This window comes from Populus euphratica, unplaced genomic scaffold, assembly GCF_000495115.2.
Source record: "Populus euphratica unplaced genomic scaffold, PopEup_1.0 scaffold2.1, whole genome shotgun sequence".
NCBI classification, from domain to species: Eukaryota; Viridiplantae; Streptophyta; class Magnoliopsida; order Malpighiales; family Salicaceae; genus Populus; species Populus euphratica.
Window position 1 is genome coordinate 6,032,111 of NW_011499846.1, and position 25,158 is coordinate 6,057,268.

General features: G+C 32.3%; 3 protein-coding genes across 9 annotated transcripts; 2 read left to right on the forward strand and 1 right to left on the reverse strand.

Moving 5' to 3' along the window:
• The first annotated feature begins 5,051 nt into the window (after positions 1 to 5,051).
• LOC105135363 (dof zinc finger protein DOF3.7-like) lies at positions 5,052 to 7,159 on the forward strand. 7 transcript variants are annotated; one of them, XM_011040261.1, is made up of 3 exons: positions 5,378 to 5,594; positions 5,926 to 6,337; positions 6,434 to 7,159. In XM_011040261.1, exons 1-3 carry the CDS (start codon positions 5,574 to 5,576, stop codon positions 6,739 to 6,741), a joined length of 741 nt encoding a protein of 246 aa, XP_011038563.1. In that variant the 5' UTR covers positions 5,378 to 5,573; the 3' UTR covers positions 6,742 to 7,159. The 7 variants fall into 7 exon arrangements, with proteins under 7 accessions (XP_011038540.1, XP_011038546.1, XP_011038555.1 ...); XM_011040238.1 differs by lacking the exon at positions 5,378 to 5,594 and adding an exon at positions 5,052 to 5,363 and having other exon boundaries at positions 5,926 to 7,159; XM_011040244.1 differs by lacking the exon at positions 5,378 to 5,594 and adding an exon at positions 5,052 to 5,237 and having other exon boundaries at positions 5,926 to 7,159.
• Positions 7,160 to 13,414: 6,255 nt separating this feature from the next.
• Positions 13,415 to 16,669, reverse strand: LOC105135407 (ORMDL family protein). Its single transcript, XM_011040271.1, has 3 exons — positions 16,328 to 16,669; positions 14,823 to 14,971; positions 13,415 to 13,856 (listed from the first exon to the last, which is right to left on the reverse strand). The coding sequence occupies exons 1-3, from the start codon at positions 16,511 to 16,513 to the stop codon at positions 13,718 to 13,720; spliced, it is 474 nt and encodes a 157-aa protein (XP_011038573.1). The 5' UTR covers positions 16,514 to 16,669; the 3' UTR covers positions 13,415 to 13,717.
• A 5,848-nt stretch (positions 16,670 to 22,517) lies between these two features.
• Positions 22,518 to 23,984, forward strand: LOC105135416 (E3 ubiquitin-protein ligase PUB23-like). Its single transcript, XM_011040283.1, has 2 exons — positions 22,518 to 22,995; positions 23,137 to 23,984. Exons 1-2 carry the CDS (start codon positions 22,636 to 22,638, stop codon positions 23,899 to 23,901), a joined length of 1,125 nt encoding a protein of 374 aa, XP_011038585.1. The 5' UTR covers positions 22,518 to 22,635; the 3' UTR covers positions 23,902 to 23,984.
• The last annotated feature ends 1,174 nt before the right edge of the window (positions 23,985 to 25,158 follow it).

Here is a 25,158-nt window from a genome sequence, read left to right on the forward strand (position 1 = left end):
AAACCCAAAAAAAAAAAGAAAGGGGGGGGGGGGGGGGGAGCAGAACCGAGGGAAGGAGAAAACAGAGAGGCAGAGCGAGCAGTACAAGAAAGCTTAAACAGGGGCGAGGAATACTGGAAACAGAAGAAGCACAGAATAGAAGGTCACAAGTGGCCACGAAAGAAGAAACAAACACAGAGAACAGGGGGTGAGATACAAAGAACAGAGGAACAAAAAAGCAGAAAAGAACCCAACACAGAGGAAGAAAAACAGAGCAAGAAAAAAAGAACAAGCAGAACCACGTATAACCAAGGGCTGCTGATAACCAGCATCAACATCATCTTCGTTCTTTCATCCCAATAACTGAGACAACAGAAGATAAAAACTATAAGCAAGAGAGACACCAACCCAGAGAAGAACACCAGTGGGAAAAAACGCAGAAACGGAAACCGGCATTGACCGTCAGGATCACCTTTCTACAGTATTAGCTTCATCTTTCTACAGAACCAACGTCCAAAACCAGAGGCAGCAGAATAAGGATTCTGTAGCAAGAAAAGTGACGCAGAAAAGGTCAGGCAAACAGAAAACCAGCAGACGAAATTCGGCATCCCCATCGCCCATCGGCTTCTCCTTCTCCAGTACCAGGTACGCCCACTTCCTTCCTGTCTTTGCAAATGCTTTTGGTTACTTTGCGAAGGTAATTTAATTACCTTCGCACTGTTGATGGCCGCGTGCCTTCAGCTCTCCTGTCTGGTCACTAGTTGGGCTATGTTGGGCCAGTGACAGGCTGTTTAGCTGGATTCAATCCAGTCATATGGGCTAAGCAAAACCAGCCCCTTCAACCACAAAAAAGCAACTGAGATGAGCCTGAGACTCAGGCCCAGCCAACTTAATCTGTGTTTGGATTCATGTAGTATTTAGTAAAATACATTCTTATACTTTACCTCTTTATTTTCATTTTTTTAATCTTGATATTTAGTTAAATAGACCTCTTTGTGATATCAGAAAGTTCTAAAAATATTTGTGGGTCATTTCTGAATTTATTTATAGATTCCTTGTATTTTTTAAGTATTTTACTATATAATTAATATGTGAATTTTTATTATGAATTGCAAATCCAATAAACAATTTTTCTTAAAAGAGATAAAGAATAAAAAATAAAATAAAAATATGCATAAATTTATTGGTTTGTTTACTAACACTAGAGTCAGGAATAATATAAAAAACAAGAAAAATATATACTAATATAAATTTAATGTTTTCTAGCTACGTAATATTTACCAATACTGAAATTAAAAATATTCATAGTTAAATATTTACTGAAGTAAGAGTCAAGAATATTATAAGCAAACTATCATAAGATATATAAAAGAATTTAACAATTTAAAATAAAATTAGAAACCCAATCTATCACAAATAAAATATTTAAAAAATAATAACATTTTATATATATATATATAATCAGTTATATATATTATAAAATCTTTATTAATTAATTTTTAATAATTATAATATTAGTTAATAACTTCTTAACTAAAACTTCATTCTTAAAAAATAATATGTTAAGAATTTGTTATTTTCATTATTATTTTTAAAAGCTGCTGCTACGTGGGGTGAGACATATATGTTCAAATATCAGAAGAAATTCTTGGGAATGTAAGCTTAGCATTTGATATAGTCATACCACCCAGCACACACACAAACACACGTGTGTGAGCGTGGGTACGAGACCAATGAGCTTTTGGTCCCGGAAAACAAAATTACATATGCCCTGTCACACATTCTACAGGATCAACATTGATTTGTCCAACATGGAAATATATTTATTTTATTGGTAAACCTACGACTGCAGCACAAGACCTAAATGCAGAATTGCCCGTGCTGCAAGCGGACGGCGATTGGGCGTCAAGGCCGCCAGCTAGCTCCATGTTTTTCACGTTAAAAATATGCCCATCACCGGCCTTGACGCATCGATCAGATAAGCTCTTGGTGATTTGCCTTCCAACAAACACACCTTCGTGTGATCGACTAGGAGTTTGTTTTTTGCGATGGGTTCTTTTAGGTTCTAAAAAAAGCAAAAAGCAAGAGTTGTATAATTTATTCCACCCATTCTTGCTCATAGAAAACGTGTTTTTTTAGGAGAAAGTAATAATAATAAGATCAACCACAGCAATCATTTCATTTTTGAAAAAGAAAAAAAATATTGCCCGTCATCATTTGATCAATTACGTTTCGTCAATTGCCGTTTTAATGAGATTTATCTGACATTATCCTCTCAATTATCCTATTTGTTTATTTATTTAAATTAAATGATGGTGTTAAAATCTGTACAAAAGAAAATATATATTTCTTTAAAAGAATCTCCATTCAAAGAAACATATAGATGAAAACCAATCTCAAATGATGCAAGAATGCCTTTTGTGATCGAAAAAAGGGAGACATGTGAAGAAATCCCGCTTATCGGTTTTACTAATTGTGGAAAACAAATGGGTTAATAAAATACTAAAAATCAATAGAAACTAACAAACAGGAATACTAATAAAAAGTAAAGTAATTTCAATGTAAATAAAAGCATAAATAAATTGATAATTTTTTTTTTTGCATTAATTAAAATGAGAAAGTCAGAAAAGAAAGAAAAAGGAAAAAAAAACATTCTATAAATTATGTAAATGCCTTGAAATTTTCACTCCAACTTGAAATTTTTTGTAATGGTCAAGAAAGAATAATTACTGACAATCTATTATTTATTTTTTAAATTAACATTAAAAAACCAAAATAATAAAATAAAATTTAAGATCTACCAAAATTTAATAAGATTATCTTTACCTAAAATTTCACTCATTTATATATTTTTTTTTTCTAAATGAGCGTGGAGAATAAGTAACAGGATGCTACTAATTACTTTCTTCAATTAAAAATCCTTGTTATAATCAATCATGATTATTTATAAAAAAAACTTTTTTAATCCAAACTCTTTTTTTTTGTCATCTGGTTCAAAAAAAAAAATTATATAATAAAGAAATCAGGAAAATTTGGCATTTGGTTAACGAATTTTTTTTCATTATTATTTATAATTCAGTAATGAATCAAGTTTGTTTTAGAAATTTATATAATATGTGTTTTCTTAATAAAGAGGATATTAATGTAAAAAAAAAAAAGAATGACAGAATATTACTAGTACAATATAACTTTTGTGTTTTATAAATTTTTTTCTTTCAAGGAATTTTAAATTTTTAGTACAATAAAATTAGCTCAAATCAACTTGGTTCTGCCAAGCCATCTAGAATCGGGCTACAAGCAAGGGGGCTCTCGGTCCATACCAGCGAACTCGAGCCCAGTTGATGATAGCATGAGCGAGGATGACATAATCGGAAAAGCTAGCCGATAGTGCTTGTAATTTTGCCAAAATCTCAGAGATGATGATCGAAGCAATTTGTCCCAGCATAAAAGCACAATTCTCGTGTTCGGTGGAAAATAGTAATATCATGGTACGGTGATATCAACAAGGTTATGCACGTAGCTTCTGTGATCTGGAGAGGGCATCATAAGAGAACAAATTAAACAATAATTCCGAGTGAAACTGCGAGTAGGATTCGGTTCCTTGGCCATTTCGAAGAACTTCAAGTCATAGCTGTCAGCATCCCATAAAAGACATCGCGCATTATCTGGGCCCCCACCACTTGTGCGCTTGTCGGGTCTTGTCGGCTCCCCCTCTCGATCCCTCCATGAACTGTCCATTTTCACTTCTGCATTTATAGCTTTCCTTACAATCCGGCCCCTTAATATTTATAATTAAAAGTAACGTCTAAAATATTTACAGGTGAATTAGATGGTAAACTATTTAATCATTAATTTAGTAAGAGTTTTGAATATCTTGACTCTGCATAATACATACATAATTAAGCAGATTTAAAAATTTTCCACTCTTGAATTTTGTTTGGAGTGGATTGGTTTTTAAAATATTTTTATATTTTTAAAATTTATTTCTTACATCAATATTTTAAAATAATCCAAAAACGTCAAAAAAAATTAATTTAAAGCAAAAGTTATTTCTTAATTTTTTTGAAAAGTACGGCGGTGCAGACCAATAGACTCTGATCATAGTTGAAAGATGTGCTAAATAATTTTAAGATCAATTAATTAAGCAACTTAAACTATATACTTTATACGGTGCTATTAGCTTTAGCTAGAAAAGAAATGATTGTAAAAATAACAGAATACAAAGACAAACCTGGACAGTCAAATTTCAAATACGAGCCTGCACATCTTGCTAGCTAGACAAACTTGAATTCAATTTGATGGTGATTGATCTCGTTAGTCAAAGGAGTGAGTAAAAGGAGGCCTAAGTAAATGAAGATTAAATCTTGATGAATGGGTGTGAAGATTTCCAAGTATATTTTTTGTGCGGAAATTACTTTTGTATGCATGGAGGTTCATCAAATAAGAAATGAGCATTAACCAAAGAGAATAGTTATATATATATATGTCGAGTAGTAACAGCAGCAATTAATCTGCAAGCAAAGAATACGTCTATGTGAATAAGAAGTGGCCTCCGAAATCTGTGAGAAAGGACCTTTCGAGAAATTAATTGCGGGAGAGGTCGAGACGATGTTCAAAAGCAATCACAATCTTATCTTTATTGATAAACCAAAAAGAAACCAGTCCCTGTTCATGAGTTAAAAAAAAAATATCAAGGGGTGAAAAAAATATGGTATTAATTGTTTTTTATAAGAAATATATTAGAATAATATTTTTTATTTTTTAAAAATTATTTTTAATATTAACATCTAAAAATATTAATTTAAAAAAAATAATTTTTAAAAAATAATTTTTAAAAATAAAAACAGCATAAAAGACAATGGGATACGTGACAAGAGATCGAACAAACAATAAAAAAAGACTTCCCCGTTATAAGGTCAAAAAGTTGAAACCCACACACTCATGATTCCACCCACGATGAATAAACAAATGTACAAATCCACTATTGAATTGAAATCTGACGAAAGAGAACCCCACACAGGATTGAACCAGCGCAGCCACTTCAAAATGTGATTAATACGCCCTTTCTCTCACTAGTCTAGTCTGATATGGCAACATCTTGTGTGTTCATAATGTAGTCAAAACAAATACATTTCTCTCTCTTGCTTTTTTTTTTCCTCTTTCCAACCTCATAAAGTGAACTAGCACATAAAGCCAGCATACAAACAATCTAAAACATTCTTTCTTGCAATAAGAACAGCTGCAGACAAATTAAGGAGGTGAATACGATCCTTTCTTTCCCTTTCCTTCTCTCCCTCTCCCTCTCTCTCTCTATATCTGAAGTCATCAGTTGCTTTTTCTCCTTCCTTTTCTTCTGAATTACGGATGCTGCTTCATGGCCACGGGTGGGTGGATATTTGTTTGCTTAATTAGTATTGTATAAGATTTTCTTCGTACAGTTGTGACTTTTCTGGTTTTTGGCTTTTAAGTTTATATACCATGGAGCATGTCCCAGTAGTTTTGTTTTGAGAGATCGAATATTATTTGTTGTTTCTCCTTTTGCTCTTTTGTTAGTCTTTGAGATCTTCAAGCACAGTCCTGAAGGACCCTTCTATATGAATTTTCTTTATGGAAAGGTTGTTCTTTGAACCATGCATGAAAGCACTGAACTTTTTCTTTCTACTTTTTTGCTTATGCGAGAACATATAAAGGAAAGGGAAAAGGCATCATTTGTTATTATCGTTTGTTCTTTTAAGGCTTTTCTCTTTTCTTTTATGGAGTATATTAATTTCCTGTTTCATGTAATTCTGCAGACAAAAACCCTAGCTATTCTCTTTTCTTTTTGTTCTTTTTTTGATCTACTGATTGTTATCCCATCGACCATCTTTTAATTAGGTTCCAAGATTTCATGGCCCTTATTTCTTTGTACTCTATAGTTATAGATCTCCTTTTGTTGTCTGACTCTAGGGTTTGCAGGATTTTAAACCGGTAAAGCCCATGGACGAGATGGCATCTAATTCATGTGGAAGGCCTGTGGTAGAGAGAAAACCAAGGCCTCAAGAGCAATTGAACTGTCCAAGATGTAACTCAACCAACACCAAGTTTTGTTACTATAACAACTACAGTCTCACACAACCAAGATACTTTTGCAAGACTTGCAGAAGGTACTGGACTGAAGGAGGATCTCTTAGAAATGTTCCTGTTGGAGGAGGTTCAAGAAAGAACAAGAGATCTACATCATCGTCAGTGGCAGCATCTTCGTCTAAGATCCCTGATCTCAACCCACCAAGCCTCCCACACTTCTCTTCTCAAAACCCTAAGAGTACCCATGAAGGTCAAGACCTTAATCTGGCATTCCCAGCTATGCAGGATAGTCAAGGTATATCTCATTATACTGAAGTGGCCAAAACTGAAAACAGGAACAACAATCAACATAACTCTTCTTCTTCTCCCTATACTTCTTCTCCAATTTCAGCTATGGAGCTGCTAAGGAGTGGATTTGCTTCTAGGGGTTTGAATACTTTTATCCCAACACCGATGCCGGATTCAAATACACTTTATTCTTCTGGTGGACTCCCTTTGCAAGAACTGAAACCAACTCTGAGCTTTGCTGCTGATGGGCTTAGAAGTAGATATGGAATTCAAGAAAATAGTGGGAGGCTTTTATTTCCACTTGGTGAGCTGAAACAGCTTTCAAGCACAACGTCTGAACTTGATCAAAACAAGGGACAGGGGGCTTCGAGTGGATACTGGAATGGAATGTTTGGCGGAGGATCATGGTAAAAGAAAGAAGAAAGAGACAAGGAGACAAAGAAACTGCTTTATCTTCTTTCTTTGCACTCCTTTTCACATGCATGGTATTAGGTCACATGTTGAAAGCTGTTCATGACTAACATATATATAGGATACATATGGGTTTTTTTTTGCTTTGCTTTATATCCCTCTCTTTACTCTTTGAGCAGTGTAACAATTTTGAAGCTCATTTGGTTTTTGGCTTCAAAAAGGGTTCTTACACATATATTGTTGTCAAGTTAGAGGAAGATTTGAATATGAGTCTGGGTTTTCTCATGGCAGTATGGCTTGTATTCATAAAGGCTTCTATCAGAACTTGCACCCGAAGTATTATTGTATTGAGTGTCCAGAGTTGGTTCAGTTAAGTTTGCAATGAGAATGAGATTTGGAAGAAGTGTCGACACAAAAATATTCTCTCAGTTAACTAATCAACTTTTAAGTTGTGTGGTTTAGTGCTGCTGTGTGATCTTATCGGTATCTAATTGTGTCGAACATTTCCCCCCTCTATGCGTCTCAAACCAGTCTGGTGTGTCAGGTCTGACTTGTCATCCATTGGAATCGATGAGACTCTCTCCATAAAACGCACTTCATGGGAGCAAGCTAGCACAGAAGCCAAAGAAGAAAAACAACATGGCATGTCCCACCTTTTAGAGTAGTTTTCTTACTGTCCAAATCTCTTTTGCAAGTCCAATCTTAATTAATAAACAAAACATCAAAGCAAATTGTACTTAGAAAACAAATTTACCTGCCCCAACTAAAAGCTTACCTGATATAATTTTTAATCACCCACTTGATTTAGCGGATGACCCCGAATCCATTAAATGATCATTCCTGCATGTTATTAGTTATTTTAATATTCAGAGACTTGGAAAATCTGACGAGTCCACCTTTCTCCTTGGTCTTGAGAGGGACCCCCAAACATTCCTCTGGGCAAGCGTGCTTAGAAATAATCTCCCCCTCCTGCCTAGAGAATCCATCCATCCAAATTCTCTCCATCTTTTTTATGTGTTGTGCATATCACACGACTGTGATTTTGGACGAAATTTGCTGTTTCTTCCCAATTTCAGGCCACAGGCTATGTGCTAGCTAGACTCCTGTCTTCCATGGAAGTGCCTAATCATATTTGGTTCATGCATGAGATATGCTCCTCTATTGCTTGGTGTGCATTTGCATATCCTAAATAATTATATTCCTTCCTTCATGTTTCTTCACCTTCTTTCAGTCATTATCTTTTGATTTTTGCTCTTCGGTGAGCTAATCTACTTTTTCCTTATTCTTTGATCTAAGCACATTCCAAAAGCAAACCACCGTAGTTGTGTTGCGCATTAATCCTCTTAAAGAAAACTACTTTAGCAATCATTTTTTTCATTTTCTATTTGAATTTTCAAATTTATTTATTTAGTTGCTCATCTTTCGTTTTTTTTTTTTTTTAATATGATACCTTCAACGAGTTTTGTCAATTAATTGGTGATGTGACCATGATCTAGCACCATGCAACAAAAACTTGTATTCCAATTAGAAAAAGAGGAAACACATATTTATTACCCTTTTTTTTTTTAGTTTTTATTGGAGCATACGCGCACACACACTAAAATTCTTTGTGAGAAAAGTGATGGCATAGTCAATATCCCTTGACATGTGGGAAAAAATAGATTTAAAATTCTTTCACCTTCTCTCTCCTTTTTATAAATCAAAATCAATAAAAATCAAGATTAAACATGGTGTTGATGGTAGCAGATGTTCATGATTTTGCAGGTCCTCAGTCTATTGAGTAGTGATGGCTATTGATGATCGTCGTGATATAGGTGGATTTACTTTCAAAATTTGGTTGTTTTCTCTTATTTTCATTAATGGAAGATATTTTCAGTTTAGCTTTTTTTCTTCATAAAAAAATTGAAACTAAAAGAAACTGTGGGAAAAATATTAATCAATTTTCTTGATTTTCATATTTTTCAATCCAAACCTCTTTTTTTGTTTTCCAGTCACAAGGCACAAGACAACCCACAAGACAACGATCATTTTATTTTATAAAGTCTATCATCTATAGCAATTGATAATTATAGCTGAAGTGTAAATAAAGATATGCCATATATAGCTTGTTATATATTAGTTGGGGTGTGTGTGTCTTTGTAACATAAAACAACTTATTAGTATTATATATATGGTTTTGAAATTTTTCTTCATCTTGTACAAATACTTTATAACTGCTAAGTCTACATCTCTCAAATAAAGAAAAAAGATCATCTCTTAATTTCTCTAGGTTGGGAAAAAACTTTTAGGGAGAACATATGAATCTTAAGCTTTTTAAAGGTTTATTAGCACTCTGAAATCCATTCAAAACTAGAGATATTCTACGAAGTTTTGAATAATAACAAACAATATTCTCTAAGACAGGAAATAAACTTGTTAAGAGTTGTAATCCTTTATATTAGTCTTTGGGCATCTTTGGTGTACTAAGAAAGTGTTATATTCAAGATAGCTTGTATCTTTTCAAGATTGGGTTTAATCCTTATGTTATCTAAGAAACACATAAACTCTCATTTTCATGGCAATGACATGTTTGTAGGATTTAACATTATCTAATACTAGGGTAGCATAGAGAAGACCTTTTTTAAAAGTTGAAAATGTTTAAAAGTCATTCTTTTAACCAACATATCATTAATATAGGCTTTCATGTTTTGGTCTATTTGATTCTTAAAAACTTTATCCACCATCACTTGGTATATTGTCCAGTGTTTTTCAAACCAAAAGGCAAGACTCGATAGCAAAATGTTTTTTGATCAATAATAAAAGTGGTATTTACTTTATCATTAAGGTATATAAGAATCTAATTATATCCTAAATTAGCATTGAAAGAACTTAGATACTGAAAATTAGTCATGAATTCTACTAACTAGTTTTTCTTTGGCAATAGAAATGTATCTTTGGCACACGACTTGTTAAGGTCGGTGAAGTCGACACATATTCTTCATTTTTCATTCGGCTTTGTCACCATACCATGTTGAGAGCCATTTTAGATATATTATTTCATGAATGAATCTAATATTTATCAGATTATATATCTATTATGAGATGGCCTTTTATCTTTTTTCCTCTTAAATTTCTTTTTTTATCGAACAAGAGTGAAGGAATGAATAATAGTTAGCCGATAAAAAACCACTTTATAGTTGATGTCAGACATGTCTGATGGGTTGAAAGGCAAGTTTTTTTAGGTGTTGAGAAGCACTACCAAAGCTTTCTCTTGCTCACGACCCAAGGTTGAACCAAACATGATAAAGATATTTTCTTTTAAGTAGAGGCTAACCTCATTCAATTTTTTTACAACTTTTATTCTTATCTCAAGTTTTTTTTTATATAAGCACTATGCAGTCCATATACAAAGTAATACCCTTTCTTTTTAGACATGTTGAAGTACACATTAAAAATATCAATTAGTTTCCCTTCACAGTGGCCACTCCCTTGTCTATATAGAATTTTATGGCTAAATACTTGTTGTTAATCACTATATTCATCTTGTAAAGGAAAGGCCTACCAAGAATGACATTGTAAGAGAGATATATATTAATCACCATTAATGTTTGTTGAAATATGTGACACTTTGGGTATGTTCCAGTGATAATTGAAAGGTTCAGAGCACCCTTCACTAGTAATCATTTCCCTTCAATTCCTAATAAAAAAAGGTCTTCATTAGAGTTAGTTATGTGATGTCCACATCCATTTGTGTCATTGCATTTCCTAAGAGGATATTCACAACACTTCCATCATCAATAAGTACCATGTATACATTGTAGATGGGCAAAACTGTATAGATTATCAAGGCATCTTCATGGAAAAACATAACCTTTTCATTTTCCCTCTATTATATCTAGCACTTTAGCCCTGGTGGCATTTAATAATCATCATTAGCTTAGTGTATAAAGGTATGTTTTGTACAAATGCTCTAGGATTTCTTTTAAATGACGAGGTATCTCAAGAGGGATGCCTATTTTCATGTTTGAGAGATATTTCCTTTTTTATATGAAAGTAAGGATGCTTTTATCATGCTACACTTGCTTCTTTCACGCAGATATGATTTTTTATAGCTTGCTTCACATTGAGAAAATTTCTATCAGGTAATGCATAAATACATTCCTATAGGGAGTAATTGAACATACCATTGATCAAAGCTTTGATAGCCACTAGTTTCAGTAGGTTTCTCACTTTCAAAATCAGTTCATTGAATCTCTTCAAGTAGGACTTTGTGTTTTCTCCCTCAAAATAAGTGATGAAAAAGAGTTCGTTAAGCTTTTTTTGCATGAATATTCATGCTGAAATGAGCGATCAATTTATTGTACAAATCTAAAAAACTGGATGGATTCAGGCTTTAAATTGTAATACCAGGCTCGTGTAAATCCTTGAAAAATGGTAAGAAGTATTTTGCACATGCTATTAGTATTTTGAATCACCAATTTTAAATTTCTCCTTAAATTCTATACATGTTGTCTAGAGTCAAATAGGTCATCTTAGTGTTCCAAGTTCATCTTGGCAATTACAAAACATCTAGAAAGACAAGTGTTCCACACACACTGTCATATAATGAAGAATATCTTATTTGACTCGAGTCATTTTCCTTATCTTTGGTGTGCCTTTTAGGTTATGGGATGCTAGATTAAAACTCTATAGGAGATCGAGGTAGATGGCGAAGGTTATAGCCCTAAGCCTTGCCTTTTGATCTATGAAGATTATATCGTAAGGATTTTATATGAGAAGGCTCATCGTGATATCATGGCCTAGTCCTTGTAAGAGTAATAATATAATGTTTATTGTCTTCTACCTCGTTCAAGGCAATCTCTTTTGGGAATTGAAGTTATCGTTGCATATAAGGTGAAATTAGTGTAGCTAGAAAAGGTGTAGGTGGTTGTATAATGGCCTGTATATTCTGAGGATAATCAGGGAGAGCTCTAAGTTATTACTGTATATCCAACACAACCTTAGTGAGAGCTTTCATTTGTTGCGCGACTGTTAGAAATCTATTGGAGCTGACGATGATAGTAGGTGTTCAGTAACTCGTCCTCCTATTGTTTCAATATTATCCTTTATGAAATCTTAATGTTAAAGATGTAAAGGAGCAATAAAAAGAAAACAAACAAGGGTTCTGTTTATATGTCTATAGATGATGCCTTTGATGGAGCTAAGAAAACTTCAATGGATCTAAGCCTTTTTTGCGAATAATAATAGGCTGGATAGGGGTGTTACCTGCAAAAGAACTCTCTAATGTTGATGTCAGTTTATGGTTTTTTAGGTTAATATTATGTAACGATGGTGAATAGAGAGAGTTAAATATTTTTCTTCTGTGTTAAAATGAAAAAAATCCTCATCTTCTTCTTTAAACTTGGAAACATATATCTTATTCTAGAAAAAAATGTGAAGCTACTTGACTAATAAAATGACAGTATCATTGCATAACTTACCCTATCACTTATAAAAAGTGTTAATTATAGCTGAAGTGTAGATAAAGCTATATCATATATAGCTTGGTGTGCCTAAAGAAAATGGATGGGTGATAAAAATATAAAATAAAAAAGAAAAAAGATTGTGAATAAGTGAAAATTAAACCCCATCAAATCTATTAGGTTGAAGCCCAACCAAATCCAGTAAGATTTGTTTGGGCCTCAACAAAATCAATTCAAAATCTTTTTTTTTTTCATGTATTATTAAATACCAAATTTGTTGTTCTTTCTTTCTCTTTTAGGTTTTTCTAGAGACAATTGACAAACACAAACCAACCGAAACATGCGGGAAAACATAACATTTTCTTATTGTTAATTAGTTTCTTTTTGATGGATGCCATACATTACTTCGGTGTTGGATATCTAGACCCCTGAAATGATAAAGGGTTCGGCAAAGCTGCAACAAAGATTATCACGACCTCCCATTCTGTAGTCTTATTTTATCAATACCAAGGAGTATCTCCTGCTTACAGGGGCTCTAACTCTCAAGGACTCTGCAGAAAAGTTGATCTGCCTCTCTTTTAAACTCTAAACGTCTTAACCATCAATCCACTTCAACCTTATAGCATGCTATAAAAAGAGCTCTTACCTGCACAATACTCAAATGTGACCGCAGTTGTGACATCTAGAGTCATCGAACTGCCTCGTGTCTATTGGTTGCTCAGCTACGTTGACGTTGAATTTTGGCATCAATCGACTACGATTTAATTTCTCGTCGATTGAGCAAAGAAGGGTAGGAAAGCGGTCACTAGAGGACATGGGCTGGGTAGTTCCAGCTTGGGAAAACGATTGGTGCCCTTTTCATATTATTTTGGCTTATCACACGATTCAAGGAAAAAAATCCAAGTAACTTTGAGGGACCGATCCACTTTTGTCTTCCAGTAGCCCTCAATTTGCGTAAAATGACGCTCCTCAAAGTTAGGCAGAAACCTTTCTCGTCTAACTAACATTATTCAGGGAGAGTGGGGGAGTGATGGGTCAGGTAACCAAGTCCTACATTACATATACCTAATAGAAATATTAAGGAACCACCAAACCAAGCACTTCCTAGCTGTGCCATAGGATGCGGACAGACGATAGCCTACACCACTCTAATTTGTTTCCACGTCGAAACCTCAAATAACCTATGAGTTCATTAATTGACAGGATATGGTTTGCCACAAGATTGTCAACGGTAAGGCTTCAAGCCAAAAAATGAAATATAATCACTCGCTGTAGTTATGGAAGTTGTAATACTGAGAAAATGCACCGATACACCAAAGATACACAACATTTCTCAACTGTACAACGAATACAGCAATTCCTTCATCTAAGGAACAACTTGTCAAAAGCAGTCAGCACAAAAAAAAAAAAAACATTACATATTCAAATATCCTTCCAGTCCTAACATCTATACAAAGATATGATGATCTTTAAGCATAACTGCAGAAGGATTGGTGGCGTTAAACAAGTAAAGCAGCTTTTTAACAATGCCCAGCTCACTTGTCTGCATTTATTCCAAATATCCGAACCTTGTGCATATTGGGGAACTTGGCAACAACAAGCACTATCACAGCAACAGTGTTGAAAAAGAGCATTGGATGTCGATAGTCAGTTGTGTGTGAGGCTATCAAGTACCTGCCAGAGAAAGCAAATGAAAGTATAATCTCAATTTCAAGCATAGGCAAACAACATCAAAGTAAATTTAAGATTAATGTACAATAATGCACACTTAATTGTGCCAACCAATACATGAAATGAAACACAAAAGGGCTTGGCAATGCCGTGCATCCTATTACCACGAGACAGCAATCGTGCTTGGACAAGGTCAAACAGTTAAATAGTCTCCTGGTTAAAAAAAAATCAGGCAATTTCCACACAATTTTCCATGATTTGGGGAGAACCTGAAGACTGAAAAACCATATTGCAATGAGGAACTAGAGGCACAAAAATCTAGCGTGAACCTAGGTGCCCACCAACACAAGCAGATTTTAATCGACCCAAGGGAGCTGCTCAACTCCAGTAATCATAGGCTTGCAGCTATGCTAACCCATCTAAGATGCATTATGCTTTCTCCAAAGCAATTTAACCCAGACAAAACTGAAGCATCTCACTGATGAGCACCATAAATTCTTACAATATTAGATTACTCTTATTAAGTGAATTTATCCAACTCAATTCAAATTTTACTACATAGCTATTGACAATATGGCATTACAAAGTTCAAACTTTGGCAGACTTTCTGTAAAGCACATAGTCTACCATGAATGGCAATTAATGAGCCTTAAATTGCCAAAGAATATAATTACAACTCATGTACAGTAAAAAACAGGGCAAAAATATTCGCCGTAATCCATGACAAGACAGGCCTAGAAAAGGACAGCAATGAAACACCACTCCCGCATGTATTTACACAGTTCAATCATTCTGTACATACATTACAAACAATGAGATTGACAAAGAGTACAAAGTCAGGAAATATTTGCTTAATATGCATGTAACTATGAACAAGAAGCTTTTCTAGATGAAGAAATAGAAAGCATGCCAGCTCATGTGTGTACACATGCGTACTTAAAAATATCAAAGGTCTTCCAGAAAACTTACAGCACCAGAGGGACAACAGTTAGAAACTTTCTGTTCCGTGTCAACTGCTTTCCATTATCCATCTGCTCCCACCAGGTCAGCCGATTATAGATCCCCTGGTCTTCTGCAAATGGCGTTCCTTTCTTCCAGTGGAAAAAGTGATAAGTGATCTGAAAAGTGAATCATTCTAATCAATTATATTTCCACAAAAAACAAAGCATCTTAGCTGCCACTGGAAATGAAAACAGATAGAGCACTGAAATGAACATAGAACTTGTCATAGTGGTTAACGATAATTTATGGAACAGTTGTACAAGTGGGAGAAAACAGACCAATATTAAGCCATTTTAATGCAAAGAAAAAGAACTATGATACCTATTAAAAAGTATCTATTCTGCCATTTCTTACAACTACAAAAGCTTTCATACTACTCAATTAGAAACTCTTTAAATCATTGTTTCTGTTCAAACAATACAGGCATACCCCAACATCAAGTTTTTTAAATTCAAATCTGCAGCGAGCAAACCCTATACCCAAATCAGTTCATAATATTTTTACATGAAAGTAAGTAGCCCATCATAGGGTGGCAAATTCCATTGCATATCCACAACCTATGAATCTATAACATGTCATAATTAACATGTGTGTTTCCCACATCTTTTAGTAACCTAAGCCTAGAACAAAACCAAACAAGGCTAACAGTTCAAAACATATAGCTTCACAGATTTTATGCATTTCCCATTAAATCCATGTACACTAATGCTCATGTCTCCATAGCATAGCTGGTAAAGTTTCTTGAGGTCGCACTTTTCAATTTATTTCACACTGCTTGTACCAAGGGAATTGGAAGCAATACACAAGGTGGATGCAGGTTTGAGGAAGGAGGAGGGTAACATGTCTGGTGAGTTGCAGAACCATTCTACCATCCTAAAAAGGTCACACTCTAACCAAAACTTGCCATGTTTACTTGGACATCTTATTTATTTTGGTTTTTAGCACTCTTTCATGATGATAGCTTGTGGTCATTTTTTGGACCAAAATCCTTCAAATGAGGATGCTAGCTACTACTACAAAAAAGAAGTGGGGGGGGGGGGGGGGGGGTTGATATAGAGTTATCTGCACCAAGACTTGCAACCTAATCAATGAGGGGAATACTGTATTGGCAATGGAAATCTTCCGCTCATTGTAAAGAGCAAATCACAGAGACCAAGGTCCCTGCTTGCAACAAACAAAGGAGCCCATTTTACCATTTACAACCAGAAACACTAATCCTCGGTCTTATCATTTGATGACAAATACAATAATCTCAATTAAGTATTATGAAGCTAAGGAAACTTGACAAATTAGCAAACTAAACCAAACATGCATGCAATCATCAACACTCCATCCAGTAATAATAATAATAATTGGCTATCTTTCTTCAACCACTAGGAATGGAAAAGGAAAAAAAATGAAAACCCTAATCAAGAAATTGTAAGCTAACCCAAGCCATATATATATAAAATGAAAAGGGAGAGAAAACATACGGCAAAGTGAGAGAGATTGACGATGGTCCAAGCCATGCCAGGAGAGCAAGCAAAGATAGAGAGAACAATAAGCCAAGAAAAGAACAATATTAATATGTAAGTAGTCCAAACCCCTGGATACATGAACCACTCCGTGTTCCTGTTCAGATCCGCCGGTGGCACCGCCGTCACGTACAGATTCGCCATCTCTAACTTTTCTCTTCCTTTCTTTCTTTCAATGAATTTTCCTTCTTTTCGTTTCGTTTCAATCAAGTATTGTGGTTTGGTGATTGAACAACAGCTCTCTCCCTCTCTCTCTCTCGGTGTGGTTGGTTGTTGATAATTATGAAGATTATTTGGATTTATTGGATTTATGATGCTTATATTTATTTTATTTGATAAGAAAAAAAGAAAAGAAAAGAAAATGATTTCAAATTAAGATTAGATTATCAGATAGTAATTTAAGACTGGTGGATGGTTGTGATAATTTCAAGAATCTAAAGAAGCAAAAGATTCCTTTCTCTTTCTTCGGCTGGCTGGTTAATCATGAAAATCAAAATTAATTTAATTAATTTACTTCTACTAATTTGATTAATTGATTGAAAGCATGCTAACAGCATAAGAGAAAGAAAAAAAAACATTTGTCTTTAAGTAAGATTATCAAAAAAAAAAAAAATTAAATGAGACAAAATATATAATATAAATTTAAATTATAAACTTGAATAATAAAATTATAAGTAAAATATTTTAACTAATTCTACTTTCATAATTCTAATCAATTAATAAAAAATAATATAATATAATAAAAATAAAAATAAAATAAATCATAAAAATATTTAAATATCTTTAAATATGTAATTTAAAATCTATATTATATTAGCATCTCACGTCAAGTCTATTGCCATTGTTAAATAATAACATCACGAGCCAGAACACCCACATGATATGCAGGATCATTTTATTACAAGGGCTCCAAGGTTCAAATAGAACATAATTGGAGAGAATAAATCATAACAATGTAAAGATAATAAAACACACTCCATAGCTATTGAACTCGGTGATGTTTTACGAGCCATGAAGAAAAAGAGACTTTATAAGACGACATCCCATACTAAACTACTTAACTTGATTGTACGATTCATTAACTATGAAAGTTCACTATTTTTATCTAAATACGTCAGAATTTAATAATTTTAGTCAAGCAACATAAGTTAATAACAATGAGCATAATTATTTTATGATAGAAATTGTTTAACTGAATTTGGTTGTTTTTTTTGTGGCTTGTCAATTGTTTAATACTGAATTTAGCAAAATGTTTCATAAATCCATGTCCTTGTGCTACATATAAACTTGACAACTTCCAATTGTTTGCAGTTGAATATTATTGCCGAAAGATCTTGACAAGAAAAAATAACAGTTGAAAGCAATATTGTTAAATATGCTAAGCTATGATCTAGTCTATAAATTCGTCAATATGGTTCAACCTGTGATGCAATTAAAAAATAATAGTATTTACACACATGATACTATACAGGAAAAAACTTTGATATGACAATTTGACTTCTTATTACAGAAAAATATCAAAATTTTAAAAAATAACAAATACTAATTTCCAACGATGATAGGGATGCGAGGTGCATCAAATATGACCTTAGAAAATGGTGTTTGAGGTTTTTGCAGTACCAAACACGCCACCCGAAAAGCCGTTACCCCAAACCCAATTTTTAAATTAAATTATTATTATTATTATTATTATTCTTTTATATATATGTGTATTAAAAGATCTAATTATACATGACCCCACATGAAAATAACAAAAAAACTAAATTAAATAATGAAAGTTCCCTGCCATCCAAAGATTTGAAGGGGAATTTAAGTCATTATAATGTAAAAGACAAATGGAAAAGCTCATAAAGCCTCTATACACAGTGGAATAAAGTTGTAAAAAGATTGATTAACCCTATTTATTTTTTTAGTTACTAATAGATCTCATTGAAAAGACCTTCCTACCCCTAAGATAAAGTTAATTAAGTTTTCCTTCCAATGATAAAATGGTTATTTACTGCGTGAATCAACAATCAAATATGAGATCACTTAGCACTTTTTTATTTTCTTTTCTTGTGTACTTCATGCTTAATTGTTCATTACGAGGAAAGGGGCAACACATTAATTTACAACAAGTTTGCAAGTGATAATGATAAATAAATACATGTAAAACAATGATATTCTATTTTGTCGCTCTTTTTGCTCTCTTGATATTTTATTAGGAATGCTAGGTATCCCGTCCAAGTTAATTCCTAATCTAAAAGAAGTAGGAATTGATATTATAAATAACTTGGTTTTTAGGCTATCATTGTTTGTGACAAGCTTTTTTTTAAAAAAAATGGTTTTCTTGGAAAATAAATTCTTAAAAAATAAATTATTTTTAAATATTTAGTAATATCATTAAAAATAAAATAAAAAATATTTTTTTTTAATATTTGGCTACGCTATGGAAAATAAGTTGAAAAATAATTTTTTATTATATTAATTTTTTTTAAATTTATTAAAAGAATAGAGAACAAAACTAATATATGAAAAAAATTAAAGGATAATAAAATTAAAAAAATCTTATCTCATAAATTATTTCAAGGAAACAAACAGCAATCAAAGAATAGGGACCAAAATTGACAGATAAAAAAGTTGAAGAATGATTAAATTAAAAAAATTTAATTTTATAAATTATTTCAAATAAAAATAGCAATAAAAAAATAAAAACTAAATCTATTAAATAAAAAAATTAAAAGAAGATGAAATTGAGAAAAAAAATCTAATTTCACAAATTACTTCAAATAAAATAAATAGTAACCAACAGATTTGGACCTAAATATGACATATAAATGATAAAAATAAAAAACAAATAACAATCAAAAGAATAATAAGTAAGGTTAAGATAAAAATTAAATTAAATTAAATTCTAAGGGATAAATTGAAATTAAAAAAATTCAATATAAAATATATAACAATCAAAGGAATGAGAACCGAATTTGATATAATTAATGAATAACATGATATTGTTTATTTTTTTACAACTTCTAGCAACTGCATGCTACCCATAATAAAATGAAAACACTTTCCTGAAAACTAAATCAAGTTTTTTTTATTAAAAAATATTTTTCTTTGATCAATTTTTCTAATGATAAACAAATATGAAAAAGTTTAAAAAATAATTTTTAAAAAATATCTTTGCATAAAACAAGCAAAGCCTTAGTTTGAGTAATAAGGCATTTAACATGTAATTTAATGGAAAACCATAGTTTGAGTTTTTAGACCACAAAAACTTTCAACTTGTTTTAATTAAAAAAAAATCCAATCTCAATTACCTCATTTTCAATCTCATAGCACTCTCTAATCAATCTTAAAATACAAAATCAAACCAAATACTAAACCTTTATGATCAATCTCCATTGAATTATCCTTCAAAGATGAACTAATTGACATATATATTAATTTTTTTGTGGCTTTTAATATGTTTGACTTTAATATTTCTCTCCACTCTTTTTTTTGTCAACTTACACTCTCTTCTAGCAACATAAAAGGACTAGAATGTGAGGTTTAAGAACCAAAATATACACACTATCAGAAAATTGATAAATACGAATGAAAATATCAAGAAAATATTTTTATTGGTAAATTACAGATGAATTTTACAGACAAAATTATTCCCTCGGTATTTACTGAGGGAATTGCAGTGAAAAAAAAAATTAAAAAAAAAAAGAGAAATGATGACGTGTCATTTTATCAACAAAATTACAGACATAATTTATTAAAAAAAATAATATTTAATTATTTTTCAGTAAAACTATAAGTAAAACTCCTTAATAAAAAGTTTAGAATCCCTAATTTCACAACAGACTCGTCCTTGTTTTTTGCTTTTTTCTTTTTTTTTTCTCTTCTCTCTTCAACTAGATCTCTTCTCCTCCATACTCAAGTATGTCTTCTTCTTTTTTCTATTCTCTCCTCAACTCCTTCTTTTCTTCTCCATGTGTAGGTATGTCTTTTTCTCCTTTCTTATTTTTTCTTCTCAATTTTTTTAATTGGTATACTTTATGAATTTGTTTTATTTCTCTTCTTAACTTCACTTGCAATTACATTAAGGTAAAAAAAATTCTTCTTTTTTTGTGTTTTTTCCATTATATATGTTTTTTTTATTTTAATAATTGTATGAATGTTGTTGTAGGAATTTTTTTTTCATGTGAGATTAATTTTTAGTTGATTTATTTATAGGATTTTTAATTTTTTTTCATATGAATTTTTTTAGTTAAATGTTTTTATTTGTTGCAATTTTTTTTGAGTTAATTTTCTTCTTCTTTTTTTCCATGCATTTTGAGTATATAGAGTGTTGATTAATATTAATCTAATTATTTTATAGTTTTATAAAATATTTATATATTTTTTAAATATTTTTAAAGAACTATTGATGGAATTATATATAGTTTGTTTTCGAGGGAATTATTGATGGAATGAAATATTTTTTTTCTTGCCTTTTTTGTCAGCAAATCCATCAATAATAATATTTTTTTACTACCAACGGATAAAAAAATATAAAAAAAAATTAGGATCGAAACATAAACACCTAAAATTACAAGGTCAAAAATGCAAACATAAAAAACTTTAAGGTCCAAATTGAATTTCTAATATTTTTTTATGGATCAAATTGAAATTTTTTTAATTTCATGGACTGATATTTAACTTAAATGAAGTTTTAGGATCAAAATGTCAATACCTAAATTACATGGACCAAAAATAAAAAAATATAAAATAATATGTGTATCAAATTGAATTTTTTTATGTAAGTGTAAGCACAAAAAACTACAAACAAGTACAAAAAATGTAGAATTTGATAAGCAGAAAGAGTTCGTGTCTTTATAATTTCTTTAAATAGACTAAACAACCAACCTATACTAAGCAATAAAATTAGAATTCTAAAACATAAAAAAAAATCATAGAAAAAAAAAACATGAAATCTAAAAATAAACAATGAGAAAGATCAAAGTCAACTAAAATAGGACCTTTTAAGCCTAATTTAAGGTAATTTATGTAATGAAGTGACCGAAAAAAAGGGTTCCTAATATAATTGGGCCTTTGATCTCTTGTAAAAAAAAAAAAAAGAGCTTTGTCAAATGGTTAAAATAAAAGTTATGGTCAATTTCACTTATTATACTGGTATAACACGACAAAACCTTGTGAGCCTAGTCATGTTCCACTTATCCATAAAAAAACATTTATTAGGCTATGTATGTAGTCTATTTATGAGATATCTTCATCTAGTTATGGTCATAAATTTATTGACATCAAGATCATCTTTTGTTGTTATTAAAAGGTGGCTAACCAACTACTTTATAATCATAATTGGGCTTACGATTAAATGCTTACGATTTTAAGAGCTAATATTTATATCTACTTTATAATCTTATGTGGGCATATTTGATCATATAAAATCAAATTTAAAAATGAAACAAGAAAAGAATAATATTAATTTACTCAAGTTAAAAGCTACAAGGGACAAAAAAAAGACAAAAAAAATTGTGAATCATAATTAACTGGGCAAGAGATAAATGAAGCGACAAAAAGCCACCAAATGAAGAAATCGCGCGCGCTACCACAGACATATCCATGTCATATGACGGCTTTTGGTTGAAATTATGGAAGCTACTTCACTTAAACGACACTCCTCATGCCAATGAACTTTTACTTCACGGCATGTATACCATGATTGTATTTTTATAAGAAAAGAAAACCTCCCATTTCAATTCTTCATATAAGAAAAGGGAGAAAACCCATTAATATATTGGGTCGAAGGAAGCAGTTTGGTCTCCACCATCTTGTATAAGATCGAAAACATATAAACCGAATTCAACGGTCTCCGATCGGCTTAATTGATACTATAATTAAGTTATATGCATGTAGAAATCAACATTTGGCTTAACAAATCAAAAGTCAACGACGAGAACGAAGTCCGAGCTTAATTATGGTTGGTACAAGTTAAGAAAACTGAACGTAGTCAATGCTCCAAGTAATAAAAAAGGATATACGCAGCTCCGGTGAACAAAAGAGATTCATTGAACTCGCATAAGAACGGTGTCACCCTGGCATCTCTTTTCCACTCTACTTATATTATGCAGTGCCTTCTTTTGACCATTCAAATGTCAACGATTTCAACACCCCATCCTCCTCTTTTAAATTAATCCTATCCTTGCTATTTACAACCATATTTGCTACCATAGCAATTAAATTTACTCTCTCTCTCTCTGCTCTTCATCCTGGCTAGCTTGCTAGTTCAGCATTACATGCAAAGAGAGGAACAAGAAATTCAAAGAATGGATGGTTCTGTTCATCATATTGTGCCATCTTTCTTTATCTGCCCAATATCTCTTCAAATTATGAAAGATCCGGTTACTATATCCACAGGTATGACCTTTGATCGAGAAAGCATACAGAAATGGCTTTTCTCTTATAAAAACATCGCTTGTCCTATTACAAAACAACCTCTCTCTGATTTCCGTCTCACCCCAAACTCTAATCTTCGTCGCTTGATCCAATCATGGCACTTGCAACACGCATCATCATCAACAACAAAGTTTGCGGAGCCTAATCATGATTCGTTGATGAAATTGCTTCTTGAGGAGATTAAGCAACCCCATTTACAGGTAAAATCTCTTAGAAAGATCAAGTCATTAATCCAAGAGAATCATGGTGATAATAGCAGGATTAGTTGCATTAGAGATGATAGTTTATTTTCCCTTGCAGTATCTCTTGTAGTCCAAACTGAGTTAGCAGGGATTCCACAGATTACTGGTAATTACACAACGGTGATCGCTGAAGCGGTGTCTTTGTTATGTCTTTTAAGTCCATCTGATGAGGCATTAAAGATGGTTTCACAAAAAGAAAATGGCCTATTAATCTGTTCACTCTGTTCAATTATGACACGGTATCTGAGCAATCTACAGCTTAGAATTCAAGCTGCTCTTGTCCTGAAGTCCATATTCGAAGTGGTAGATGACATTTACAAGGAAGGACTTAAATTTGAGTTCTTTGAGAATATCATTGAGATATTAAAGGACCAAAATTCAAAACATGGAAGCATGGCAGTTTTAGCTATTTTAATAAGAGTTTTATCATATGGGAAGAATAAAGAGAAAGCTATTAAGGGAGGATGCATTCCGATCCTGATCGAGTTGCTAGCTGAGGAAAATGAGAGGCATGTCTGTGAGATGATGTTAGTCGTTCTAGAAAAACTGTGCCAGAAAGCAGAAGGGCGGGCGGCCTTTTTGTCACATCCAGCAGGCATGGCAGCTGTGGTGTCAAAGATCTTGAAGGTTTCCCATGTTGGAGATGATAAATCAATAAGTTTGCTGTCACGTGTCTTAAGATTTTGTACTAGCAGTGGTGAGGCTGCTCAAGAATTTATGGAGGTGGGTGGAATGACTAAGATTTGCTTGGTGATACAAAGTGGATGCAATTCAAAGACCAAGGAAAAGGCCAGGGAAATTTTAGGGTTTCACTTCAAAACATGGAACAAGTCTCCTTGTTTCCCCTCTTCATTCAAAGCTTGATTAATTACCTTGCGTCCACATTGTAGAGAGAATCATTAATTTCTTGCAAAAGCTATACTTATGTGAATTATTTTTTTCCTGGATATTTGTTATGTTTTTCAAGTGGATCGAAGGCCGTTCTGTTTATCCCCATTTTGTAGTTGTTGCCAAATTAATGTAGTAAATAAAATATGATGATGAAGAAAAAACAAAATAAAACTTGAAGCCATATACAAATATAATTCTTAATCTTAAAGATACGTTCTTAACACAAAACTCTCTTTGTTTTGCAAGACAATGATTTTCGGCACTTTTTGATTGTAACAGCTAAACAATGAATTCAACAAAATTAATTCGTTGAATCGCGCATATGGAGACAACCAAGGAGGGTTTTCCGGTTCAACCTTATAGGTGACCTTATACGTGCAAGTATATTATTTATTTTATTATCTCATATCAAAATTTATTATATAAAACTCAATAAAGATTTCACTTTTTTCAATGCAAAATACAAAAATTATATATACTCTATATTTACATGAAATAAGTTGTGTTTTTTCAATATAAAATAAAAATATTTTAAAATAATCTTTATTATTTATAACAATTAGTGTGTGATGCAATTGTAAATCATAAAATGGAAGAACTTTAGATCTAGAATATACTGTTTCTGTTGCAATAAATTTACTCTTTTGTTTGCAGTGGGAGCTAGCAACACCACTGTTATACTCTAATATTTATGCTTTTATACTTAATTACGTGAATATGGATTCTGCAGCATATATACATGGATAATGCAAGCTACATCATAGGCAAAAGTTTACTACTCCGACAGCTTGAAATACCTTCTTTATATTTGATGCTAGGGTTTTATACTCATTAGCAGTGCAGCTGGGAGTTAATTACCTAGGGAAGGGATGAGCAATGCAACCAATAATTCATGCCAAACAATTATTCTTAGGACAAGCAAGGTAAATATGAACAAGTCTTCTCTGCGTACGTGTCAACATTGTATCATATATCCCAAACCAACAACCTTCACTAAGACGAAAGCGAACATGTAATTGATAAGTTAAACCATCAATATATTTTTCTTTTTCGATAAATTATATCAACTACTCTCTTTCGGATTTGTAAACGCCAAACATATGACGATAATAGTAGTTGGAAGACTTTTCCTTACGTAGCATAATAATCAGGCCTGAATATCTACACATGGATGATTAATTAGCGGCCCGCAACTCACTGGCATCGATCTGCCACTGAAAGGGTCCTGCT